Source organism: Chiloscyllium plagiosum, unplaced genomic scaffold (genome assembly GCF_037043375.1).
Source record: "Chiloscyllium plagiosum isolate Xiang-an unplaced genomic scaffold, Cpla_swu_hap1 HiC_scaffold_13, whole genome shotgun sequence".
NCBI classification, from domain to species: domain Eukaryota; kingdom Metazoa; phylum Chordata; class Chondrichthyes; order Orectolobiformes; family Hemiscylliidae; genus Chiloscyllium; species Chiloscyllium plagiosum.
In genome coordinates, this window is record NW_028270151.1 from 91,719,901 (window position 1) to 91,747,807 (window position 27,907).

At 42.5% G+C, this 27,907-nt stretch overlaps 1 protein-coding gene across 6 annotated transcripts in view; it reads left to right on the forward strand.

Moving 5' to 3' along the window:
- Positions 1 to 27,907, forward strand: part of ryk (receptor like tyrosine kinase) — a 296,128-nt gene that overhangs the window by 186,595 nt on the left and 81,626 nt on the right. For all 6 annotated transcript variants that reach the window (XM_087993913.1, XM_087993912.1, XM_043701685.2 and 3 more), the window contains 2 exons: positions 1,520 to 1,589; positions 9,338 to 9,470. In XM_087993913.1, the coding sequence (XP_087850039.1) occupies positions 1,520 to 1,589; positions 9,338 to 9,470 (203 nt within the window). The remainder of the gene's footprint in view (positions 1 to 1,519; positions 1,590 to 9,337; positions 9,471 to 27,907) is intronic.

Sequence of the window (27,907 nt, forward strand, 5' to 3'; positions counted from 1 at the left end):
AGTCAAGTGACAAAAATATTGGTACACAATATTCCAGATGTTGTCTCACCAGTGCTGTGTAGAGCTGAAGCATGTCCTCCTTATGTTTGTGTTCAACTCCCTTCACAAAAAAAAAGTTTCTGTTTAATTTTCGAATTAGTTGGTTGTATCTGCATATTAACTAACTTTTGTGATTCGTAGCTGCATTTTCTTCATGGAAAGCAGTCCTATTTTCTCCAAACAAATTTGTACATAGAGTCATAGAGTCCTTCTTAAAATCTCACAATATTTTTGCCTCAGCTGTGAATTCCGCAGGCTCACAGCTATCTGGGTAAATACATTTCTTGTCATCTTAGTCCTAAAGGATACGCAGGGTGCACAGATCCTTCTGTAAGTCTGAGCTCTGCAGTCTTTCCCCATTTCGATAATTTGTTCATAGTTTAAGAATAAAGGACAAGAAATTTCTTTACCCGGATAGCAATGAGCCTGTGGAATTCAAGAATGACTCTATGACTATGTACAAGGATAGATTGGAGAAAATAGGTCTGCTTTCCATGTATATAATGCAGCTAAGAAGAAATTTGATGCAAGTTTTCAACAACAAAAAATTGGGAAGGAGAGGTGATTTGCAAAAGAAGAAAATGTGACAAGAAAATCGTCTTACATCAAGCAATTAGGGACTAGCTTGCACTACCAGGAAATATGGCATTGGCAGATTCAATTGAAGTATTCAAAAAGGCATTTGTTGATTATTTCAATGATCTGTAGGATTATATACAGAATTATGGGAAAAGAGCAAGAGGACGGTAGGAAGCTAAGAGAGCCAGTGCAGATGGGCTAGCATCCCAGTCTTAAATGATTCATCCCCTCATTTTGAAGCAACAATTGTAACCAAGGAGTCACCTCTATGCCTACTCTGACAAGCCCTTTCAGAATCTTGTGTTTCACTGTGATCACCTCTTATTTAAAATTTCAGAAAATATGTGCCCATTTATTCAGTTTCTCATCATAAGACAACTCTCTCATTCCAGAAAGTAATCTAGTGACTCTGTGTGGTCTCCACAACAAGTTTCTTTGATATGGTGACCTAAATTGTGCACACAGCGTCAGGTATTATTTGAAAAAAATGCAGCTATGATTGAATATATAGATCCTTCAATGTATTCCAGTGCAGAGTTTGAATGGTTTGTTAATTAATTCTGAGGATGAAGTAATTGATGTTCAGCAACCATTTTCAATTGTTTGGCTCCTTTCAGCAGGGAAACCGGAGTCATCGACCTTTCTTGCTGTTCCTTCAGAATTGTCTAAACAATCATTTCTGTGATTCCCTGATGCCTGATGATTTCACCGTATGCCTCAGATTAACTGCTTGAAGCATCCTTGTTGGTTGCTGCTTCCCCAGAACAATTTGGCATCACAACAAAAAGGCCTTTAACAGTCCAGTATTTTTCTTCTTTCTTTAATTTAAAAATGGTAACAATATTAATGTTAAGTGCAAGAGCTGCACTTTATTTCAGTTTTGTTTCTTTTTCTTTAATAGACCATGCTTCAGAAGTGCAAGTGACTATGATGTTGACAGAGAGCTGCAAACTGCGTGGACTTCATCACAGGTAAACCTGATTCTTTACAACATTAGGCTGTGGAGGCCTAATTCTATATCTTTAATAAAGAAATAGATTTCTATACACTAAAGGCATCGTGGGGTATAGGGAGAGAGCAGGAGAGTAGCATAGGGATAAAGGATCAGCCGTGATCAGATTGAATGGTACAGCAGTCTAGGTGGGCCGAATTGCTTATCACAGCTTCTTTTCTATGTTGTTCGTTTATAGGAGTTACTTAAGATGGAATTATACTGTGGGCTTTATAATGTGTAATTTGTGATGGGATATTTACTGATTTCTTCATGTAAACTGGGAAGGTATTAAATGTTTTTATTACACCCATAAGCCACACTTCATATTCGCTTATAAGTCTTTCTTCGCAACTATTTAATATTATAAATGCCATTTGTTTTTCGGGTTTTAAGAAATAAAACCTTAACATTGCTGATAGCCATTCCAACAGGACGATGCCTGAACAGGCACTGATCTGAGTTTTTGTTTCAGGCACATTAAGGCCAAGCAAGGACAAATTGTTCTCTGCCTATGATAATAAAAAAAAACTGACTGAAGAATAGAATACTGAGAGTTGGTTACAACGAATTCTATGGAATACCACAGCGATTAATATTGGAACCTTGAGTATTATCTGATTTATGTTGAAGCCAAATCCAGGCTGGTCAGTGTTGGAGTTGATTAAAAAATTAGGAGAACCTGAGTCATCTTTTTGCCACAAACAGGATTCACCTTATGAAATGTAACCTCGAATCACTGACGCAAATCCCGAGATGATACATAATATGGTGTATCCCCTATTAACACGCTTGAACAAGTCAGTGCTGTTGTTACCATCACTGAACTGAGCCAGAAGAAATGCATACATTCTTACAGCCTTTCCCATGCTGCCCCACTGTCCACATACCTTATTGCTTCCCTTTACTTAGGGGCTGAGATGGCAGATTGTGAGCCAATAACTCTTTCTGAGTTCTCCTTTGGGTCAACAGTTTATTAATTCATTGTGCTCAACTAAGCTGTTGCACTACATAAACATAAAGCATGAAGGCATTAAGTCAATCTTGCAGTCCTACATCAGGGCAATTTGCCAGTGGGCATTCCAGCCTAGAACTAACTTGGATGGAAGTGGGAAGGCATTAGATATCAGATCCAATGACAACCTGCCTTATTGTTCAGGCCTTTTGTCTCTTGTCTCCTGCAGTGTTGGAAAATTATGTTACTTAATTCTGTTTCTCTCAGTCCAGTGCTCCCAGACCTGTTAAATATTTCTGCATTTTCTGTTTTTATGCCAAAAATAAAGGTTACATTTCTGAGATTTAGAAAGTCAAAGGTTTTTTAATCCTACTTTGCAAGATAAACATGGGCGTGGCACAGAGCAGGGGTTGGTAAATTATTTCCACTAGTCAAGAAGTTTAAGACGAAGGGACATAGGCTGAAAATAAAAAACAACTAAATCTTGTCCTTTCAGAAGTGAAGTTAGGAAACACTCCTAAATTCTGTACATGAAGAGTAACAGAAGTTGAAGCTCTGTTTGGGAAGATAGTCGATCATTTGTTAGAACTAGCATTGGTAGATTTTTGTTCATCAAGCCGTATTAAGGATTGAGGGAGGGAGAAAACAAGTTTATGGATTTTGTTCCCAAATGAGACATGGTCTCATTCAAATTTGGAATAGGCCTAAAGGAGTAAGTAAACAAGTCCTGTTTGTGTGTTCCTAAGCATTCTGATTTTCAGTGGTAGTTCTGAAAGCCTGCACTGCAGAAAGTAATATTTCTCCTCTTCACATAATAAATTTCTGTTTGATTGTCTGACTGTCTGATTGCCAGTCACTTGCAAAGCTGGCTTCTATCTCATGGCCACAGCCAAATGCATTATAAATGTAATTCCAGTCAGAAGAAGTCTTTCATTTGTTATTTTTGTCAAAGGCTTAAATTACGGTAAAATACTAAATGCGAGAGATTGCCTCATCAATTGTGAGACAGATGTCATGTGTTAATATGTGCTGGTATGACGTTATGCATCTTGAAAATCACTTTTGATTAAATAGATTCTGTGCCAGGAGAAAACACAAAATTCAGTACAATGTCGAAGATGGAAACTTTTCAGAACTATCTATCCAGTTGGTAGATAGAGAATTATCTGTCAAATTTTTATTTCATGTCCTGTTGGAGAGCACAAGGATCTATCTGCTCCTCTTATTTCATATCCATGCATTCCCCCTTGGTGCCATCAGCTACAGATACAACACCGGTTCCACATGTACACTGATAGTCTACTCCTCTCACATCCTTGCACTGCCTTTCTTTGATAACATTGTTTGCCTGACATCCACATTAGGTAAGTAAAAATTGCTACTGTGACCCTGAAATAGCAGTCGAGGGATCTTTAGACGACATTTTTATTGCCTGTTTGTAGACGAATGTTTGCAATTCAACATAATTGATGCAATTGACCTCTTGAGTTCCAAATGTTTGGCAGGACAGCCAAGAGTCTACTGTTAAGTACACAGCACACGTCAGTGATAGTTAAAGAAAAAACTAGTTAAAAGGAAAAATTGTTAATGCATGTTCCACAGCATTTCATAGTAATTTAATTGCATTTAGATGCAGTCATTGTTATTGTGCTGGGATGTATGGCACATATTTTGCCACAATAGCATTTTACAAATAAATTCATAACCTGTAATCATACCCTGATTGCAGCAAAGTGCAAGCTGAGGTAATGTGGTATATTTCAGTCCTTGGCTCTTGGTTGATAACTGATGGAGTTGATCTTCAGTTGTCATTTCGTTCTGGTAATTTGAAAATAATGCAAAGCCTTAGGGGCTCAAAATGAGTTGGTAGGGTACAGCCAGCTGCTTGTCCATGTGGGTAGTACAGACGTCTTTGAGTTACTTGAATTGTGAATGCTGTAGTGATTAATGTAATTCTTGAGCATCTGCAAAGACTTAAATGTTCTCCTTTGAAATGCTGTTTAATCTTGGATTTCACTATTTGCATGAATTATTTGAAAAACGTCCTCATTTTTTTGTTGGAAGCTATTGAATGGTACCAATAATTACATTGTTTAAGGATTGAAAATTGAATAAACCTTTAGTTTGATTATTACAGTCACGGTCTTTAACTTCGGAACTTGCTTCTCCAAATTGAACTTTAATCAATGAATACAAAGTACCTGTTTTGGCCACAGTGCAAGCCAACTTGGAATTCTTTTCAACCCATTTCTTATTGTCTGCAGGCTTCCAAAAGTTACCCATAAAAGAGATATAAGTCATACAGCATTTATAGGCTTCAAAAAGGTTATTAGTTAAAGAGTCAGAGAGTCCTTCAATGTAGAAACAAGCCCTTCGATCCACCATGTCTATGTTGACTAACAAACATCAACTATGCTAATTATTTTTACCTGAGCTTGATCCATAGCCTACTGTGCATTTTATGTATTCATCCAGATGCTCCTTAAATGTTGCGAGAGTGCCTACTCCACCACCTTCTCAAGCAGCACATTTAAAGTATCTACCATCCTCTGGGTGAATTATTTTTATCAGATTGCCACTAAACCACTTGCTCCTCTCCTTAAACTTGTGCCTTCTGGTCTTAGACACAACTGCCATAGGGATGATCGACTCTGTCTATGCCTCTCATAATTTTGTGTACCTCAAAAAACCCTCCCTCAACTCCTCTGCTGCAAGGTAAACAAGCTCAGCCTATCCAGTATCATCTCATAGCTGAGACTTTTCAACCCAGGCCAACTGGTGAATCTCAAGTTGAAAAATGTGACGCTGGAAAAGCACTGCAGGGTTAGGCAGCATCCGAGAAGCGTCGACATTTCGGGCGTAAGCCCTTCATCAGGAATGTGAATCTCCTGTGCACCCTCTCCAGTGCAAAAGTGCCCTTCCAATAGTGTGATGACCAGAACTGTACACAGTTTTGCATCTGTGGCTTAATCAATGCCTTATAAAGTTGCAACAAGACTTTATTGCTCCTATATTTTACACCTTGGCTATCGCAGGCAAGCATCCCGTACGCCTCCTTCACCACCTTGTCTACCTGTATTGACACCTTCAGGAATCTATGCATAGCTAGTGGAAGTTTATTGCAAAATGAGAATTCTGGATATATGATAGATTCTGGAAGAGCTATAAGCACATAATCATCAATTGCTCCATATAGAAGAGAGTTTCAAACTTCAATCATTTTATGCATGTTTCTGATTTCACTTCTAAATGACATGGCTCTAAACTTCAGATCATGCCCTCGCCCCAGACCCTCTAAGAACCAGAAATAGAATACATTGGGTAAAACTATCTCTTCCTGCTCATATTTTGAAAACTTTAATTAATTCACTCCTTATTCTTCTAAATCAAAGGAATACAATCTCTTTTGTTTAATCTCATCCCAAAGCTTAACCCTTAGAGTCCATATAATTTTCTATTAAGTAAGCTTGCAGGGCTACAATGATGGAGTTGGGACATTAGACTTACTGGAATGCCCTTCAGAATGTGGGAATGGTCTCAATGAAATGAAGTTATTCAGTACCAAGCCATAGTGATTCTGACTCTCAAAGTCTGCACTGCAGTCCATCCAAGACTGATATATCCTTTCATAAGTGACTTGCCCAAAACTGCTTAGAGTTTTCCAGGTGTGGGACTGGCCAGGACTTTGTGGCTAAAGCTTGCCTTCAACCCTTTTGTATTCTGGCCCTCAAGTCAAAATCTAGCATTCTATTAGTCTGTTTTAAATTTTATGTTCTGACTTGTTCATGACATTTTAATCACCCATTTTCATTGTCACTTTAGACCTCCACTGTATCTAACCTTGTTCCTTTTCGATAATACTCAATTTTATCATTTTCAAAATCCAAATGCACGATTTTGCATTTGCCTATGGTATAAGATCAAAGAAAAATGTACAACCCAGGAACAGGCCCTTTGGCCCTCCAAGTCTGTGCCAATCCAAATCCACTGTCTAAACCTATCGCCCAATTCCTAAGCATCTGTATCCCTCTGCTCTGCACCTACTTATGCATCTGTCCAGACCCACCTTAAATGAATCTACTGTGGCAGCCTCTACTACCTCTGCTAGCAACGCGTGCCAGGCACCTATTACCCTCTGTGTAAAGTACTTTGTGTGTTTCCCCCTTAAACCTTTCACCTCTCACCTTGAACCTGTGACCTCTCCAGTGCCAGTACATCCTTTCTCAAATAAGGAGACCAAAACTGCACACAGTACTCCAGGTGTGGCCTTACCAGCACCTTGTACAGCTGCAGCATAACCTGTCTGCTTTTAAACTCAATCCCTTTAGCAGTGAAGGACAAAATTTCATTTGCCTTTTTATTTACTTGTTGTACCTGCAGACCAGCCCCTTGTGATTCATGCACAAGGGCACCGAGGTCCTTCTGCACAGCAGTATGCTGCAACATTTTACCATTCAAGTAATAATCCTATGATTCCAGCATTACTAGAGAGGTTTGCAACATAATATATACATAACAACTTATCTATTTCTTTTTAAATCTATTTTAAGATTTCGATCAGTGGCTTTTACTAAAAAAAATTCAAAAAAACATTTACCTTAAAATCTGTGCTAGACAGGCCAGTCCAACAGTCATTGAAGAATTGTGCACCCCTTTACTGCGCATGTGCAGTTCCATCTCTTCCCAGCGATATAGTCCTTGATCATTGTGCTTGTTCAAATCAAATGTCTGGACCTATGTATGCGCAAGCAAGTTGCATAATGAGCAGATTTCTCACCTTCCACATATGTGTAATCCTGAATCTCCACAAAGCGGAGCTGCTTTCAGGGAACGTTTTGGAAACTTCTACCTGGCACGCCAATTGAAAACCTCTGTTTCTGTCAACTCTTATTCTCTCTGATCAACCGAAAATTTTCAAGGTGTTCAGTCACACTATCAATAATCATGCACTCGAAATTTCCCAGCAACAAACTTTTGTCTAGCTGGTCAATACTTTCCTGGTTTTTTTCTCTCACCTGTGTGGAGTTTGCACATTCTCCCCGTGCTGCGTGGGTTTCCTCCGGGTGCTCCGGTTTCCTCCCACATTTCAAAGATGTGCAGGTCAGGTGAATTGGCTATGCTAAATTGCCCATAGTGCTCAGTGCATTAGTCAGAGGGAAATGGGTCTGGGTGAGTTACTCTTCTGAGGGTCGGTGTGGATTGGATGAGTCGAAGGGCCTGTTTCCACATTGTAGGAAATCTAAATCTAAAATCTTTCTTAGAAAGCAGAACAACATGCACAATTTTCCAATCTAACGTCCTGTCCCTAAATTGGATGAATTTTGAAAGGTTATAGTTAGAGCAATTTTGCTTTAAAAGTCCATTAATTTCTCCATCAGTTATCTTGCTTCATTAATTTTGTAATGATCTGTTCCTGATTCAGTTTTGTTGATAATTGTTACTCTTATTAAATAAATGCATGCAATAAAATCTTGTAACTCCAACAAATTCAGATGATGCTTCCATTCGCTCTCCTCTGTTTCACTGCACAGTTGTTTGTGTCGTGCACTTCACTTAGAGTCTTGTTGTTTTATATGCATGTTATCATTCTGGAGCTATGGAGAGTACTAGTTTAGAAGCTCTAACACACAAACGAAGCTGTATCAGAACACTATTCCAACGAGCCACCACACACGGCAGCACAGATGAACTTCGGAAAACAGAGGAGAACCACCTATAAAACGTATTCAAGAAGAACGGATACTCAAAAAATACAGTCTGCAGATTCCTCAAGAACAAACCACGACAAGCAAACCAAACACAGCCAGAAACCCTAACCACCTTATCATACATCAAAGAAGTTTCAGAAATGACAGCCTGACTACTAAGACCCCTCGGAATCCTAGTAGCACACAAACCCACCAACACTCTCAAACAAAAACTAACAAACTTGAAAGACCCAGTACAACCCATGGACAAAACCAACGTCATCTACAAAATTCCATGCAGTGACTGCCGCAAACACTACGTAGGACAAACAGGAAGAAAGTTAGCCACCAGGATACACGAACACCAGCTAGCCACAAAAAGACATGACCCTCTCTCCCTCGTAGCCCTACACACGGATGAAAAAAACCACCAATTCGACTGGGACAACACATCTATCCTGGGACAGGCTAAGCAAAGAGAATTCCTAGAGGCCTGGCACTCCAACCACAACGCCATAAACAAGCACGTAGATCTAGATACCATCTATCAACCCCTCAGAAAATGAACAGGAAATGACATCACCACAAACCCCAAGAACCCCATCCAGGACAAAAATATAAATAGAAAGCAGGAGACAACAGCTTCATTTCACTTGGAGGTCGCCAGGTAATGAAACGTCTGGATATCAAACCTACAGCTCAGCGAGCAAACCTACACCCTAAACCTCAACCTGAGCTAGAAACCTTCACAAACCTTGCAGTATTGTACTTAGAATAGCCTGAGAAATTTGGTTCAGATTCAGTGAGAGGAATTATGCAATATGCCACAAATACTAAGACCAGTGTTTGACTTCATTTCTTTGCTATTATTCTCACTTTGTTTCTTCAAAATTTGAATTTAAAATTTGAGCTTTTTGTGTGATTTGGAGCTATTTGTCACCAATCATGGAGCAGCATATCTGATATTATATGTAACTGTTCTCATGTGTTGCATGAGTTTAATGCCTTTAGTGTGCTAGTTTGGGAAATAGGTTTAGAAAAATGTTGTTTGTTAGCAATTAATGTTTTGCTATTTTCTCTGACCAGAAACCTGCTACCTATCAATCATGTTTGCATAGAAGATGGGGAGAGGCCTATTGTACTGCTGCCCTATCTCAACTGGGGGAACCTGAAACTCTTCCTTCGACAGTGCAAGCTTGCTGAGGCCAACAATCCTCAGGTAACTGCTGAGCAATAGAAGTAATCTGTACACTGCACAGCTATTACAGTTAAATGTTGGGCCCAACAAAGCATCTAGGATCTATTATCTCCTGAGTATAAATACTCTGTGTTCATAGAACAATCTGTTGAACTTGGGCCTGCCCATTGAAAGAGCTTTTCAATTGGTTCCACTCCCCTGATCTTTCCTCGGAGCTCTGCAATTCTTTTCCTTTTCTGGAATTTATCAAATTATCAGTTATGAAGAGAGACTGGATTGGCTGGGTTTGTTTTCCTTGGAGCAGATGGAAAAAAAATGGAATATGCTGCTCAAGAGGGTGGAAGAGGCACATCCCCTTGTAACATTTAAGAAGCATCTGGATGAGTACTTAAAATGCCAAGGCATAGTAGGCTATGGACCAAGTACAGATAAATGGGATTAGTGTAGTTGGTGTTTGTTGTTGGCATAGATGTAGTGGGCTGAAGGGCCAATTCCTATGCTGTAAGATTCTATGACTCTAATTTTTTTTGGACAGTTAATATTGAAGCTGTTGTCAGTGATATATTCCAGATGATCACAATTCGCAGTCTAATTTTACTCATCTTCTCGTTGGTGCTTTTGCCAAGTGTCTTAACTCTGTGTTATCTGGTTCCCATCACTTCTGGCACTAGGAATAGTTCCTGTCTGTTTGCTCCATCAGAGTTCTTATGAATATGACCACATCTGTTAAAATGTCCTGAAGCTTCTCTGCCAAAGGAATACAATGTTGACCTCTCCAATCTGTCCACCTGCTAAGCCTCTTTCCTGACTCAATTACAGGCCCTACCAAGGTCTTAACATATTTTCTAAATTGTGCTCGCCTAAATTGAACACAGTACTCTGCTGAGGATCACCCACTGGTGTAATAAAGAATTATTAAATATTTTTGCTTTTGTACTCTGCTTACAAAGCTCAGGATGATTTTATTTGCAACCATTTTCAAAGACGTGTGACTGTTAATGCTAGAGTTCTGTTTTTCCAATTTAAAACTGCACTATTTTATATCTTTCATTTGTTATATTGCCGTTTCAATTCAAAATTTTCTTTGCCATTCTGATGTCCTTTTCCTCTTATGCGAGGATGACACTTGATAGAATCATATAACTGTACACTGAGCATGGAATTTGCACCAGCTCTTTTGAAGGTAATTTAAATATTCCCAGTCTCTTGCTGTAATCTTTTGTCCCGTAATATTTATTTAATTCCCTTTGTTAGTGAATTCTTTTCCACCACTCTATCCTTGCAAAACATTGTGATGTAGCCTTTTTTTTTCGCTGATCAGTTAAATTTGTATCCACTGGGTTACTGATAATTCTGCCATTGAAAGCAGTTTCTCTTTATTTATTCCACATAAACCATTAATAATTTTAAACACCTCCATCAAATTTCCTCTAAGCCTTTTCTGCTCTGAGGAGAACAATCGCAGCTTTGCTGACGGATCAGCTTAGGAGGTGGTCACGGAATTGCATTGTTCTAAAGAGGGTCATCATGGGGTCAGTGGGCTGAAGAGTTCCTGTGCCATAATGCCTCAAGAATACGTAACCATAACTGTTGTTTCTCCTTATTCTTCCTGTCAGTTGCCATGTCTCCACCAGTTCCATGAAACTCTTCAAGTCTACCTGACCATTTTGTTATTGAATTTATCTTTAATTATGTTCCATTTTCTATGGTGGCTCAGTGATTAGCACTACTGCCTCACAGCGCCGGGGACCCGGATTCGATTCCAGCCTCGGGCTATTGTCTGTGTGGAGTTTGCATATTCTCCTCGACTCTGCATGGCCTACCTCCCATAATCCAAAGATGTGCAGTTGGGTGAATTGGTCATGCTAAGTTGCCCATAGTGTTCAGGGATGTGTAGGGTAGGTACATGACCTAGGGGTAAATGTAGAATAATAGGGTAAGAGAATGGGTCTGGGTGGGTTACTGTTGGGAGGGTTGGTGTGGACTTGGGCCAAGTGCTGGAAAATGGGATTAGAATAGTTAAATGTTTGTATTTGACCAGCGCAGATTCAAAGGACTGAAAGGGCTTTTCCTGTGCTGTACCCCTGTGCTAACTCTAGGATCGTGCTTTGGTGAAGTGCCTTGCGTTTTTCTACTTTTAACAGTGCAAAATAAATCTGTTCTGGTGTATCTCTTCAACTTTAAAAAAAGTGTGTTCAGAAGTTGCAAGTATTGCATAATTGTTTACATAATTGTCACAACATGGTGCTCGATAATGTACCAGGCTCATTCAAGAGCCAGTGCTTCAACACAAAATGTGAAATTGTGCCAGTACTAAATAATTTGGAAAAATGTCATCAAGTAAAACAAGCAAGAGTAACCTTTTTGAGCTAAACAACAGAGAGAGATGGTGTGCTCAAGCTGTATCAAAGCCTTCCTTGGACAAAGAAAGGTTACAAATGCACAGATGTAGTTTGATTAGAGGTACAGTATTATTCAACAGAAAAAATTAAGGTGCTGCCTCTGTTTGCCTGCTTTCCATTTGAAAGAGAAATTTTATCAAAATTCCTTGGTTTCCAAATTATAGAAGTTTGCTGCCAAAAGAAACTCCACATTATGACCATAAAATCTGATGTAAGGGAATTCTAGGGAATGCACAACAAAGACTTTAGCATTTGAATCTATTGAGTATTGACAATTCATGTTTAGAGAGGGCTTTAAGCTAAATAGTGGGGAGGATTCACATAAGAGGATTTAGTAAATCAAAGAGAAAGGCAAGGCATTAGTGCAAGGTTGTAATAAAGGTAACAATAAACCCTGGAGTTTACCAGAGCCAGAGTAACCATAAGTAAAAAATTGATAAGTTGCCATAGTCCTACCAGACCATAGGCCTGCTCTCTTATTAGAGATGGACAACATGGGTTGGTTTAATCTGAGGGTCGGCACGTTTCGGGTGAGGGGAGCAATTGAGAAGGAGAGTCCTTCATGATGACCTCAGCTGGTGCATCACTCTGCATCTCAAACCAGCTGTCCAGCTAAACGAGCTGGCTTTAATCTTCACATCAGTTGGAAAAATCAATTTAGCAAAGACGACTTGAAGGACAAGTTTGTCGGATGTACTTTGGACAGTTTCTTAGAGCATTCTGCAGTCTCCCAGGATCAGACATTTTGGATCTAATAATGTGCAATGTCACTAGATTAATCAAAGACCCACATAGTAAAGGAGTTTCAAGGCAAAGATGATCTTAATAGAATTTCTGTCAATGATAGATTTTCACTTTCAGTTTGAGAGTGAATCCTAAATGTAAAGCAAGGTTTGGCAACAATTCAGAGTTGGCTGAAGTGCACTTGGTAAAAATGTTAACATGGAATATAGTAGAAAATCAGTTGTTACCATTGAAACAATAATAGATGGTAGGAGGAGTAGGCCATTTAATTGCCCAAGGAGAAAGTGAGGACTGCAGATGCTGGAGATCAGAGCTTAAAAATGTGTTGCTGGAAGAGCGCAGCAGGTCAGGCAGCATCCAAAGAGAAGGAGAATCGACGTTTCGGGCATAAGCCCTTCTTCAGGAATGAGGAGGGTGTGCCAAGCAGGCTAAGATAAAAGATATGGAGGAGGGACTTGGGGGAGAGGCGTTGGGAATGCGATAGGTGGAAGGAGGTTAAGGTGAGGGTGATAGGCCGGAGAGGAGGTGGGGGCGGAGAGGTCGGGAAGAAGATTGCAGATCAAGGAGGCGTGCGGAGTCTGAGGGCTGAGACTGAGAAAAGGTGGGGGAAGGGGAAATGAGGAAGCTGGAGAAATCCGCATTCATCCCCTGTGGCTGGAGGGTTCCTAGGCGGAAGATGAGTCGCTCTTCCTCCAGGCGCCATGGTCTGGCGATGGAGGAGGCCAAGGACCTGCATGTCCTTGGCGGAGTGGGAGGGGGTGTTAAAATGTTCAGCCACGGGGCAGTTGGGTTGGTTGGTGCGGGTACCCCTCATTTCCTCTCCCCCCACCTTTTCTCAGTCCCAGCCCTCAGACTCAGCACCGCCTTCTTGACCTGCAATCTTCTTCCCGACCTCTCCACCCTCCCGACCTCTCCGCCCCTACTCCCTCTCAGACCATGGCAACACGGCCATGGCAACACGACCTCGTCCTTCAAGTTGTCTTGGTGGCTCAGTGGTTAGCACTGCTGCCTCACAGCACCGGGGTCTCAGGTTCGATTCCAGCCTCGGGTGACTGTCTGTGTGGAGTTTGCACGTTCTCCCCGTGTCTGCGTGGGTTTCCTCCGGGTGTTCCGGTTTCCTCCCACAGTCCAAAGATGTGCAGGTCAGGTGAATTGGCCATGCTAAATTGCCCATAGTGTTAGGTGCATTAGTCTGAGGGAAACGCGTCCGGGTGGGTTACTTTTTGGAGGATCAATGTGGACTGGTTGGGCCGAAGGGCCTGTTTCCACGCTGTAGGGAGTCTAATCTAATCTGTATATCCTCCTCACAGCTGATCCCTCAACTTTGCATCATTTGCAAATTTTGAGGTATTACATTTAGTTTCCTCATCTAAATCTTAATATACATTGTGAATAGCTGGGATCCTATTACAGATTCCTACGGTACACCACTATATCTCAAGTGTGAGACTTTGTCGAAAGCTTGATCAACCCTACTAGTTATATTCTTCAAGAATTCCAATAAATTTGTCAAGCGTAATTTTCCCTTTTATAAATCCATGCTACCATTGTTTGCTAAGTGCTTTGATATAAAATCCTTGATAATGCACTCTAGCATTTTCCCCATTCCTGACATTAGACTCACTGGGCTATAGTTCTCTGCTTTCTCTCTACCTCCTTTTGTAAATAGTGGGGTTTCATTAGCTACCCTCTAATCTGTAGGAACTCTTCCAGAGAATAAAGAATCTTGGAAAATGATCACCAATGCATCCATTATTTCTAGGACGATTTCCTCAAGTACTTTGTAATATAGATTATCATGCCCTTGCGATTTATCAACCTTCAGTCCCTGCGGTTTCCCCATCCCCATATCTCTACTAAAGCAGATTTGCTTCAGCTCCTCCCTCTCACTAAATCCTGTGTTCCCCATCATTTCTGCTACACTATTCATATCCTCCTTTGTGAAGGTGGAAGCGACTTATGAATTAAGTTCATTGAGTTCTTTGTTCCCCACTAAAAATTTCTCATTTATGACTGTTAGGGACCTACATTAGTTTGCACCAATCTTTTTCGTTTTACATATCTACAGAACATTCTACAGTCAATTCTTGTGTTCCCCGCAGGCCTATTCTCATACTGTGTTTTCCCATCGAAATCAATCCCTTGGTCCTCCCTTGCTGTTTTCAGTCCTCAAGTCTATTGTTTATTTTCTGCCAATTTGCATGCTGCTTCTTTGCATTTGATACTATCTCTAACTTACCTGGTAAGCCATGGTTTGGCCACTGTTCTCTTTGCACTCTTGCACCAGACCGGAATAACCAATTTTTGAGTTCACCTATTCGCTCTTTGAATATTTGCTACTTCCTATCCATTGTCATTCCTTTCAGTAACATTTCCTAATCCATCATAGTCAACTCACACCTCATTCCATCATAATTTCCCTTAAGATTTAGAATCAACTACTTCACTCTCCATCTTGACGATGCATTCTATTATATTCTGGTTGCTCATCTCCAAGGCATCTCTCACAACTATCTTACCAGTTATTACTTTCTCATTGCACAATACTCAGTCTAAGATTGCCTGGTCTCTAGTTGATTCCTCAATGTATTGGTCCAGAAAATCATTCTGTATACACTCCATAAATTTCTGTTGTACAGCACTGCAATTAATTTGATTTGTTCAGTCTATGTGCAGATTAAAGTCATCCATAATTACAGATGTTCTTTTACCACATTGACCTCTATCTTGTCTAACACCATTTCAAATATCACAATTCAGTGGTCTATAGGCCCCCTCCGCCAGAATGATTTTTGCTTCTTGGTATTTTTCAGTTCAACCCCCACAGATTCTTCTACATTGTCTGAGCTAATCCATTTCCTCCATATTATGTTTATATCTTCTTTAACCAGTGTGCACAGTGGTGCAGTGTTTAGCTCTGCTGCCTCACAGCACCAGGGTCCCAGGTTTGATTCTAGCCTCGGGTGACTGTCTGTGTGGAGTTTGCTCATTCTCCTTGTGTCTGCGGGGGTTTCTTCCCACAGTCACGAAGATGTGCAGGCTAGGTGAATTGGCCATGTTAAATTGCCCGTAGTGGTAGGTACATTAGTCAGAGGGAGGTGGGTTGGTGTGTACATGTTGTTGTGGAAACCTGTGACTGTTTCCACACTGCAAATAATCTAATCAGTAATGCATTTTTGTGCCTTTTCATTTTTGTTCATCCTTCATAAAATACTGAATACATCTAGATGTTGGGTTCCCATTCCTGGTCACTCCGAAGTCTGTCTCTGTAATCTGTTTACATCTGTTTGGGTGATTAATTCATCCACTACCAAAATAACTACTTTCATCCTAAATGCCATAAGCAGCAAATGTTAGACAGAGCTATGCAATCCCATAGCCAACAGATCAGATCTAAGCTCTGTAGTCCTGCCACATTCAATTCTGAATGATGGTGGAGTTAACTTAATTGAAGAACTGGCGCCATAAATATTCCCATCCTTGATAAAGGAATAGTCCAACACATCAATGCACGTTATAACAGACATGAGAAGTTATGATCACTGTTTCCAAAATGCTCTTCAAATGATAGGTCAGTCATCTGGCCAAGGCAAGGAAAAATATGGCCCCCTCCTGTAGTTGGACTATATTGTTTCAAGAACCCCTCTTGGATGCGCTTAATAAATTCTGCTCTGTCTAAACCTCTTACTGTAAGGGATCCCAGTCAATATTGGGGATGTTGAAGTCATCCACTATGGCAACACTGTTGATATTGTATGATTCCATAATTTGTCAAGATATTTGTTCCTCAGTGTCTCAGTGGATGTTGGGGGTGCCTATAGTATAATCCTCTCAGAGTGATTTCACCCATCTTATTTTTGAGCAGTCCCCATATTGCTTCAGGAGATGAGCCCTCTAGTATGTCCTCTGAGTGCAGATGTGACATTCTCCCTGACATTCTACACCTGTCTTATCTTCCTCTCTATCTCGTCGAAAACAACAAAACCCGTGAAAGTTGAGCAGCCAGTCCTATCCCCCTCTCAACCAAGTCTCTGTAGTGACCACAACATCATTGTCCCATTTATTGATCTAAGGTTTTAAGCTCATCTGCTTTACCTATAGAACTCCATGCATTGAAATAAATACACTTCAGCCCATTAATCCTATCATATTCATTACCTGTTTCTGTCTGTCCTTCGTTTCTGATTTTTTTTGGTCCTAATATCTACCTTCCCCTCAATCCCTTCACTTACTGACCTGCTGCTCTGGTTCCCAGCCCATTGCCGTTCTAGTTTAAATTCTCCCAAGTAGGACTAATGAATACCACTGTGAGGATATTGGATTCCCACTAGTTCAGGTAGAACCTCTCCCTCTTGTACAAGTCAACCTTGACCCAGAAGATGTCCCAATGATTCAAGAACCTGAAACCCTGCCCCCTGCACCAGCAACCCATTCATCTGTCATAACTTTCTATTCCTTGCCTCACTGGCGTGTGGCACTGATAATAGAGATTACTGACCTCGAGGCCCTGCTTTTCAGCCTCTTTCCCAACTCCATGTAATCACGTGTCAGGATCTCATCCCTCTTTCTCCTGATGTTGGTACCAATATACACTACAACCTCTGGTTGCTCACCCTCCCCCTTAAGAATTCCATGCAGCCACTCAGACATCGTTGACCCTGGCACAAGGGAGGCAACACACAATCCTGGAGTCTTGAATGTGGCCACAGGAATGCCTGTCTGTGCCTCTAGCTAGCAGGTCTCCTACCACTATTGCTCACTTGGACTTTGCCACACCCTGCCCATCAGCAGAGCCAATTCTGGTGCCACAGGCCTGGCTGCTGCTGTTTATACTCCCCTGAAAGGATATCCCCTTGACAATATCCAAAACAGTATACAGTACCTTTTAGAGAGAGGAATAGCTATAGAAGACTCCTGCACTCCTACCTGCCTCTCCTGCCGGTCACCCATCTACCTGACTATTCCTGCAGTGTGACTGCTGCCCCCCAGTAGGAGGAAACCATTGAGGAGGAATTTTAAGATATTCTTTCCCAGGTAGACACTCCCTCTGTAATTTCAACAGACCTATCTCCTTTCTTGAAAGTGATCTCCATTATGATGTCTTTAAGATCGGCATGCTGCCTTCCTTCCAGATAATGATGAGGTTGTGGATTTGTGTCATGGTGCTTCGCCACTGCATATTAGTGCTTCAGTGGAGGTTCCATCTCGAATGGCTTTAATGATGGTTTGGGGGTGTGGTGAGATGGATAGATGCTAAGAGCACTTGTGTGGAAGGCAGCATCTTCGTTGAGCATATCCTGCAAATTCTGCTGTTACCGCCTCTTGGCCTATGAACAGCTGTCCTTTTTTGGCTTCCAGTGGAGTAGGTCCCTGAGTATTCGAGCCATTGATGGCATTGATAACGCTGAAGATGCTGCGCACACTGTTGATACTGCGCACTCTTAGTGAGTTGCTGAATCTGCTGTGTTTTTCCACCCAGCATTGCTACCCCTCAGCCTTCGCTTAGTTGTAAGCTTGTTTTCGCTCACTCGAGTTGCCTGTTCAAGAAAGCCTTGCATTTGCAGTCTAGGAAATCCCAGATTGTTCTCGTTGAACCATTCTTGGTATTTCCTGGTCAAGAAACCAAGTGTCTCCAAGCAAGTACAAACAATGTTGGTCTGTTAGGTAACAGTATTTGGAGCGGGGCTGTTCCATTAAGTCTTTTGCTTGTCCCTCTGTTAGAACGTGGTGTTTAGAGCATAGGGTCTGTTCCTGAATTAGGCAAAAGTGAGGACTGCAGATGCTGGAAACCAGAGTTTAGATCAGAGTGGTGCTGGAAAAGCACAGCAGGCCAGACAGCATCCAGTGAGCAGGAAAATCGACATTTCAGACAAAAGCTCTTCATCAGGAATGGAGGCAGGGAGCCTCCAGAGTGGAGAGATAAAAAGGGCGGAGGGTTGGGGGTGGGGGTGGAGCTGGGGAGAAGGTAGCAAAGAGCATAGGTGAATGGGGGTGGGAATGGAGGTGATGGGTCAGAGGGGAGGGGGGAGCGGATAGGTGGGAAAGGAGATTGGCAGGTAGGACAGGTCATGAGGACGGTGCTGAGCTGGAAGGTTGGAACTGGGGTAAGGTGGGGGGAGAGGAAATGAGGAAACTGGTGAAGTCCACATTGATGCCCTGGGGTTGAAGTGTTCCGAGGCGGAAGATGAGGCGTTCTTCCTCTAGGCGTTGGGTGGGGAGGGAGCGGCGGTGGAGGAGGCCCAGGACCTCCATGTCCTCGGCAGAGTGGGAGGGGGAGTTGAAATGTTGGACCACAGGGCGGTGGGGTTGATTGATGTGGGTGTCCCGGACATGTTCCCTGAAGCTCTCTGTGAGGAGGTGTCCAATCTCCCCAATGTAGAGGAGACCGCATCGAGAGCAACTGATACAATAAATGACATTCATGGATGTGCAGGTAAAACTTTGATGGATGTGGAATCTCCTTTGGGGCCTTGGATGGAGGTGTGGGTGCAGGAGGCCCCCCCCGGAGACTCCCTTTCTGATGAAGGGCTTTTGCCCGAAACATCGATTTTCCTGCTCCTAGGATGCTGCCTAGCCTGCTGTGCTTTTCCAGCACCACTCTGTTCCTGAGCTGTTGTGTCCTTCGGCCCACCATGTCTGTGCCAACTATGATGCTATTCTAAACTATCCCACCTGCATGCACATAGTCTATATCCCTCTATTCCCTACCTTTCATATGTATGTCTAAATGCCTCTTAAACTTTGCTGTCGTATCTGCTTCTAACAGCTTTCTGGCAGTGCTTTCCAGGCACCTCTGTTAAAAAAAAAACCCTTGCCTTTTGCATCTCTAAACTTTTCTCCTACCACCTTAAACCTATGCCCCCAAATATTTGACATTTCCACCCTAAGAAAGAGATTCCAATTATCCACCCTATCCATGCATCCCATAATGTTATATACTTCAGTCAGGTCACCCCATAGCCTCCAATGCTGTAGTGAAAAATAATCTAAGTTTACCCAGTCTCTCCTCATAGCTAATACACTTTGATCCAGGTAACATCCTGATAAGACACTTCTGTACCCTGTCCAAAGCCTTCACATCCTTCCTATTTATTTCCATTTTCAGGGAGCTATCTATTTGACCCCAAAGGTATATCAATACTCCTGAGAGTCCAGCTCTTTACCATGTCCTTCCTCTTGCATTTGACTTCCCTGAATACATCGCCTCACATTGTCTAGATTAAACTCAGATGCCATTTTCCACCCAGCTTTGCAGCTGATCTATATTCTACTGCATTCTTTGATATCCTTCTTCACTATCTAGAATTCCAACAATTTTCATGTCATCTGCAGATTCACTAATCAGACAACCAGTGTTTTCATTCAGATCATTTATAAACAACAAAGGTCCTAGCACTCATCCTTGAGGAACACCAACTTTCATTGAATTCCTACAATGTGAAAGCAGGCCATTTGCCCCATCATGCCCATACCCAACCCTCTGAAGAGCATTCCCAGACTCATCCCCTACCCTGTCCCTGTAACATTGCTTTTTCCATTACTAATCCACCTAGCCACCACCTAGGATGCTGTTGGCAACTTGGCAAGGCCAAACCACCTTTCCTGCATATCTTTGGACAGTGGGAAGAAACCAGAGCACTTGGAAGAAACCCACACCGACACTGGGAGAATATGAAAACTCCATATAGATAGTCACTGGAGACTGGAATTGAACCTGGATCACTGGTGCTGTTAAGGCAGCAGTACTAATTGCTGAGCCACTATGCCACCCACTTTGTGTCCAGCGTGCCAATTCACTAAGGATTCCATGTGATTTAATCCTCTGGACCACCTACCTTGTCAAATGCTTTAGTAAAATCCATGTAGACAATCCTCGTTACCCTCGTTAATCATCTTTGTCACTACCTCAAATAACTCAAATCAAGTATGTGAGGCAAGACCTTTTCTGCATAAATCCATTCAGGCTATCCCCAATGAGTTTATTCTTCTCCAAATGCAAGTACGTCCTGTTGCTAAGAATCTTGTACAATAAATTCCCTGCCACTGATGTGAGGCTCACAGGCCTATAATTTTCTTGATTATGCCAGTTGCTCTTTTTGAAAAAAGGAACAATATTGCAGTTATGCAGTCTTCCATGACTTTGTCAGCAGCTAAAGACGATCCAAAGATTTCTGTCAAGGTCCCAGCAATCTCCTATCTTGCTTCCTTCAGTAACTCATCAGGTTCTGGAGACTTATCTGCCTTATGTGATATCTTCTCCTTCGAAGATCAACATACCCCATCAACAAACTCACCTCTAAACTCATCATTCATGTCTTTCTCCTTCGTGAATATCGATGTGAAGTACTCATTAAGGATCTCACCCCCTCCTACACCAGCCACACATTCAACTGTATTATCATAGAATCTCTACAGTGTGGAAACAGGCCATTTGACCCAAGTCCATACCAACCCTCTGAAGAGTATCCCATCCAGACCCATTCTCCCACCCTATTGCACAATACTCCCCCATGACTAATGCACCTAACCTACACATCCCTGAACACTGTTCAATTTAACTTGGCCAATTCACCTAACCTGCACTGCGTGGAGTTGCACATTCTTAGCTCCTGCTACTGCTCACCTTCAGGTAAGCTCTTCTATTCTATGCCCCGATCCCATCACTGCCTCTCTGACTGACCCCGCTCTTCGGTATTTATTCTCAGGTCCTCAGGTAGTTGTTATGACAAGATGATGTTCCTAGCATTTTGTCAGGAGAAGACTGCATTCAAGTTTGTTTTCCCTATGCCTTTCTGGCACAACATGCCTTTCCAAAACTTCCATCCTTCTCTGCATTGAAATCACCAAGGAGAAGTACAAGACAATATTTATAAGCAAAGAGTTAGCAACTTTAAAACTAGCTGCCCTTGTTAAATTATTTAATCAGTTAAAATGCAAAATCTAAGTACTTTGTCTCATACCTCCCTATCTTACCATGTAGGAGGAGAGTGCAGAGCTCTGAAAGCTTGCAATTTCAAATAAATCTGTTGGAGTATAACCACGTGTCATTTGATTTCTGACCGTGTCCACTCCAGTCCAACTCTGACATTGTCACATCATGTAACAAATGATGTAACGTAAGGATGTATGCTGGGGCCTCAGATAAGTTTGTGTTATTATAGAAATCTTACAGTGTAGAAGCAGGCCATTCAGCCCATCGAGTTGTCACAAACCCTCTGAAGAACATCCAGCCCAGACCCACCCACCTTACCATATCTCTGTAACCCTGCGTTTCCCATCAAGCCTCCACATCCCTGGAAACTACAGGGCAACTAAGTATGGTCAATCCACCTAACCTCCACATTTTTGGACTGTGGGAGGAAACCCATGCAGACGCGGGGTGTATGTGCAAGCTCCACACAGATAAGCAACCGAGCATGGAATCAAACCTCGGTTCCTGGCACTGTGAGACAGCAGTGCTAACCCCAGAGCCAACGTGCTAGTAATTATTTATGATCTACACTGACAACTTGTGATATAGTGGAGAAAAGCAGACTGAACTTGATAACTCTTCCAGCCTTCCAATAATTAACAGAGTACTTTGCTTTTGAAAACACTGGTGTCAATTTATAAGTGGCACCCAGTAAATTTCTTAAAACCGGCTTATTATTTATTCTCACAGTCGCACCCAAAAAATCTTCACATAGACAAATTCATGTGATATAGTAGGATGGTTCCTTCACCCAGCAGTTGAAGTTCAGACAAGTCCAGCTGGCTGAAGATAGATTACAGAGTCTCTTCAAATTTGATGGTGCTCAGAGACTGGGGCCAGTCTACGTTGGGACCTTCCAACCGCACGGCATCAATGTTGATTTCAGCGGTTTCCTCATCTCCCTCCCTTCCACCCCTCTCCCCAGCATTAACCCAGATCCAACTCTCCAACTCAGCACCACCCTCTTGAACTGTCCTACTTGTCCATCTACCTTCCCACCTATCCACTCCACCCTCCGCTCCGACCTATTGCCATCAACCCCCACCTTCATCTACCTATCACCTGCCAAGCTGCATTGCCCCCCCTCCCCCAGCCTCATCCCCCTCCCATTTATCTCACAGCCCCCTTGGACACCTCCCCCACATTATTGATGAAGGACTTATGCCCGAAATGTCGACTCTCCTGCTCAAATGCTGCCTGACCACCTGTGCTTTTCTAGCACCACGCTTTTCGACCCAGTTTATTTTCAGGCAAACACAAGCAAATGGTTTTGAGGAGGATTTAGCTTTCATGCTGGAGTGTGTTGTTTTTATGGCTCGTGGAGTCAGACTGGCTCAGAGCTTAGAGACGTATAATTAAAAATCTTAAAAATGCAGAGGAGTTTTAGACATAGACATTAAACATTGTTGAATCGTTTAGATTAAAGGGTTTCTATCTCTCTGGTAAAAATTCATTGAAACTTAATCCAGATCTTGGTTTTTAGTACCTCCGTGTGCCTGATGAATTTCAATCCCTCTTCATTATTGGTCTGGGGCTGCAGATAAAAGGTCAATGCTCTCATTGTCTCACTGTGTTTGCAGTATTCGTTCAACTGATAGGTGAGAAATTCCATCAGGATGATTGTCTAGCTTTGCATTTACTGTCAGAAATTGACCGCAACCAACTTGTGAATTGTGATCTGTAACAACCATTTTCAAGTCCGGCAAAGTCCATTTTTAGTTGTAAAGAACATTTCAGTTTTTCACAATTTATAATGCACTTCACCTCTCATGGACATGAAATTTGGGAGAAGAATAAGAGCAGAATACTGTGGATGCTGGAAATCTGAAATAAAGATAGAAAGTGCTGGAGAAGCTCAACAGCATCTGTAGCAATCAAAACATTTAACATGTAGAGATTGGTTCAAATATGATTGATATTAGGTGGCACGGTGGCTCAGTGGTTAGCACTGCTGCCTCACAGCACCAGGGGTCCGAGTTTGATTCCAGCCTTGGGCGAATGTGGAGTTTGCACATTCTCCCCATGTCTGCATGGGTTTCCTCCCAGAAGTCCAAAGATATACAGGTTCAGTGAATTGGCCATGCTAAATTGCCCATACTGCTCAGGGATGTGTAAGCTAGGTGCATTAGGCAGGGGAAATGTAGAATAATAAAGTAGGGAAATGCATCTGGGTGGGTTACTCCATGGAGGTTCAGTGTGGACTTGTTGAGCCAAAAGGCCTGTTTTCAACACTGTAAGGATTCTACGATTAACTCTGTTTCTCCTTCTATTGATGCTGCCAAAACTGCTAAGTTTCTCGAGCATTTTGGTTTTATTTACCATAGAAATCATTTGTATGAAGAAACTGACATACTGTCACCAAATCTGGTAAGAGCGCAAGGATAGGGAAGCAAATTGTAGGAAGTAGGATTGAAAGATGGGGCAGATATTTGGCAGACTGAATATCATGTGGGAAAATGTGAGATTGTTGTCTTTGGCAAGCAGCAGTCAAGGTAATCCTGAAGATGGACGCTAGTGGGAACATCCTCCACCTGTCTTCCAGCTTCACAATCAGAGGAGGCCAAGGCTATCTGACATATGTGGGGCTGCCTAGAACATGCTGAACCTGCAGGAGGTCAGGGTACATGGCAGCTGACTGCAAAGTGACCCTCTGCAGGAACTGCAAACAGGAGGGGCATTTGACTAAGGGCTGCAAGTAATCTGTTTGGGGAAGCAGGCCAACTGTAAAAAGCCTGCTGGGAAGGCACCACATATGCTTAGATGGTCAGAAGTGGCAACACAAGCCGTGGATCCCCAAAGGACAGTTAGGTATCCAGCAAGAAAACTGAAATGAGGGGCAGGCTGGAGAGGAGGGAAAGGTCGCTAAAGCGGAGGCACAGTAACTGACTCAGCATACACATGAACAGACAGTAGGTCTGCTTTGGTGTTGGCCGGGTAAACCAAGTTGGAAACGCATCACAGGTGCACGGACATTGAGTCTACGGGCAATTTGATATCAGTGATTAGTATTAAAACTACTACGCAGTGCGTTTCCATGTTGGCTTACCTGGTCAACTTCAAAGCCGACATCCTATTTCTGCAGGAGTATAGGATACTACACCTCAGCATCTACAGGAAATGATTGAGCTTATGAACCCACGGGGCTACAATTTGATCAGGGGGCAGCAATTACCGTTCATCCAGCTTGGATATTCTGATGCTGCACATGTCCAGGCTGACCATTCTGACCAAAGACCTCAATTGTATCATCCAGATGAGCTGACAGCAAACTGGATGTCACGTCCAGATCCCTGATGGGAATGGTTAAAGTTGTCAAGCAGCCCTGTAGATGGTGAAGCTTAGTTACATCTGGTCATGGGCAGACAGGTCTATTTGTTCAAGAATAGACTTCCTGTCAGTGTCCAGCACAGTCTTGTTCAGGTCTTCTGACAGTTTTCTGTTTGCTGATTATCACCTACAGGATAACCAGTGGGCCAGCAAGGGAATGTAGAAGCTGAATATGAAATTATTGACCCCAGAAAACATTGAGGAGCTCAAAAAGGACTACACAGGTTGGAGAACCATGAAGCCCCTTTGTGAGTCTCCAGCAGATTGGTGGGAAACAGACAAGAGGAACATTAAGAGGTTCTTTATCATCAAAGAGGTTCAGAAGGTGAGTGAGAGAGACGAGGGATTCTGTCCAAACTCCAGAAACCCATGCTGAACCTACTCCTGCTGCAGACAATGAGAGTCCATGTCACAGAGGATTTCCAGGAGGTGAAGAGCCAGCAAGCCTCTCTCTTTTCCTTGGAGGCCTCCAAGGTAATCTTCCAATCCAAGATCAGCACCTCGGAGCTGGATTAGAGATGGTCATGTTTATTCTTCCAGAAGATGCACAAGGAGAGCTCTGTTCTCAGCATCCTGAAGGAAGAAGATGGCTCGGTAACATTATCCGTCTGATCTCCTGAGAATCAGCAAATCCTTTTATGTCAGATTCTATGACATGAACGCCACAGACAACATGGCCTCCCAATCATACCTGTCCTTTATCACAGAGGTCTTCGACAACAGCACGTAAGAGAGGCTGGATGAGCTGACCAAGGCCCTCAAAAAGAATAAAACTCCTGGAAGGCTAATTTGTATTCAGCTCTTTGGGGCTTGTTTGGCCAGGACCTGCTAAAAGTATATGACTTAATGGTAGGATCCTGGGGAGTGTTGCTGAACAAAGTCACCTTGGAGTCCAGGTTCATGGTTCCTTGAAAGTGGAGTAAGGGTAGATAGGATAGTGAAGAAGGTGTTTGGTATGCTTGCCTTTATTGGTCAGTGCATAGAACATAGAAGAATACAGCGCAGTACAGGCCCTTTGGCCCTCGATGTTGCGCCGATCCAAGCCCACCTAACCTATACTAACCCACTATCGTCCATATACCTATCCAATGCCTGCTTAAATGCCCATAAAGAGGGAGAGTCCACCACTGCTACTGGCAGGGCATTCCATGAACTTACGACTCGCTGAGTGAAGAACCTACCCCTAACTTCAGTCCTATATCTACCCCCCCTTAATTTAAAGCTATGCCCCCTTGTAATACCCGACTCCATACGCGGGAAAAGGTTCACACTGTCAACCCTATCTAACCCCCTAATCATCTTGTACACCTCAATCAAGTCACCCCTAAACCTTCTTTTCTCTAATGAAAACAGCCCCAAGTGTCTCAGTCTTTCCTCATACGATCTTCCTTCCATACCAGGCAACATCCTGGTCAACCTCCTCTGCACCCGTTCCAGTGCCTCCACATCCTTCCTATAGTATGGCGACCAAAACTGCACACAATATTCCAGATGCGGCCGCACCAGAGTCTTATACAACTGCATCATGACCTCAGGACTCCGGAACTCAATTCCTCTACCAATAAAAGCCAATACGCCATATGCCTTCAATACCGCACTATTTACCTGGGTGGCAACTTTCAGAGATCTGTGTACATGGACACCAAGATCCCTCTGCTCATCCACACTACTAAGTGCATTGAGTATAGGAGTTGGGAGGTCATGTTGTAGCTGTGCAGGACATTGGTTAGGCCGTTGTTAGAATATTGCATGCAATTCTGGTCTCCCTGCTATAGAAAGGATGTTGTTTAACTTGAAAGGGTTCATAAAAGATTTACAAGAATGTTGCCAGGGTTGGAGAGTTTGAGCTACATGGAGAGGCTGAACAGATTGGTGCTATTTTCCCTGGAGCATGGGAGGCTGAGCAGAGACCTTATAGAGATTTATTAAATCATGAGGGGCATGGATAGGGTAAATAGACAAGGTCTTTTCCTTGGGCTAGGGGAGAAAGAACTAGAGGGTATAGGTTTAGAGTTAGAGAGGAAAGATTTAAAAGGGACCCAAATAGCAACAGGTGATGCGTGTAAGGAATGAGGTGGAATCTAATGCAATTACAGCATTTGAAAGGCATCTGGATGGGTATATGACTAGGAAGGGTTTAAGGATTATGGGCCAAATACTGGCTAATAGAACTAGATATAATTAGGGTATCTGGGTTGGCATGGATGAGTTGGACTGAAGGGTGTGTTTCCATGCTGTATATCAATATGACAATCTGCTTCTGGTACTAAGCATTCGCGAATCCATGAGGAAAGATATCATCACTCTCATCTACAAGAGCAAAGGGGAGAGGATGGAAAGTAGAAATTGGTGACTAATTTCACTGCCTGAATGCAGATTACAAAATCCTGTCTAAAATCATCACCAACCACATCAAGTCTGCTCTTGGATCGGCAATTCACACCAACCAAACCAGGCAGGACAATCTCTGAGATCATCATGCTGCTCAGTTATATGATCACCAACGTGCAGGATAGTAGGGTGGGCACCTGCCTCATCAGCCTGTACCAGGAGAACACCTTTGACAGGATATCGCATACCCACACGTGGGACGCAGTCTCCAAAATGGGTTTTAGGGAGGGAATCTGCAATTGGATCTGACTGTTCTACACCAACATCAGTAGTGGGCAGCATGGTGGTTCAGTGGTTAGCACTGCTGCCTCACAGTGCCTGGAATCTGGGTTCAATTCCACCCTCATGCAAATGTCTGTGTGAAGTTTGCACATACTCCCCATGTCTACATTGATTTCCTCCAGGGTGCTCTGGTTTCCTCCCACAGTCTAAAGATGTGCAAATAGTGGATTGGCCATGTTAAATTGCCCATAGTACGTAAGGATATATAGTGTGGGTGGATTAGCCATGGGAAATGTAGTGTTACAGGATATGTTGGGATGGTTGGATCTGGGTAGGATACTCTTTGGCGGGTCGGTTTAGACTCAATGGGCTAAATGGTCTGCTTCCATACTGTAGGTATT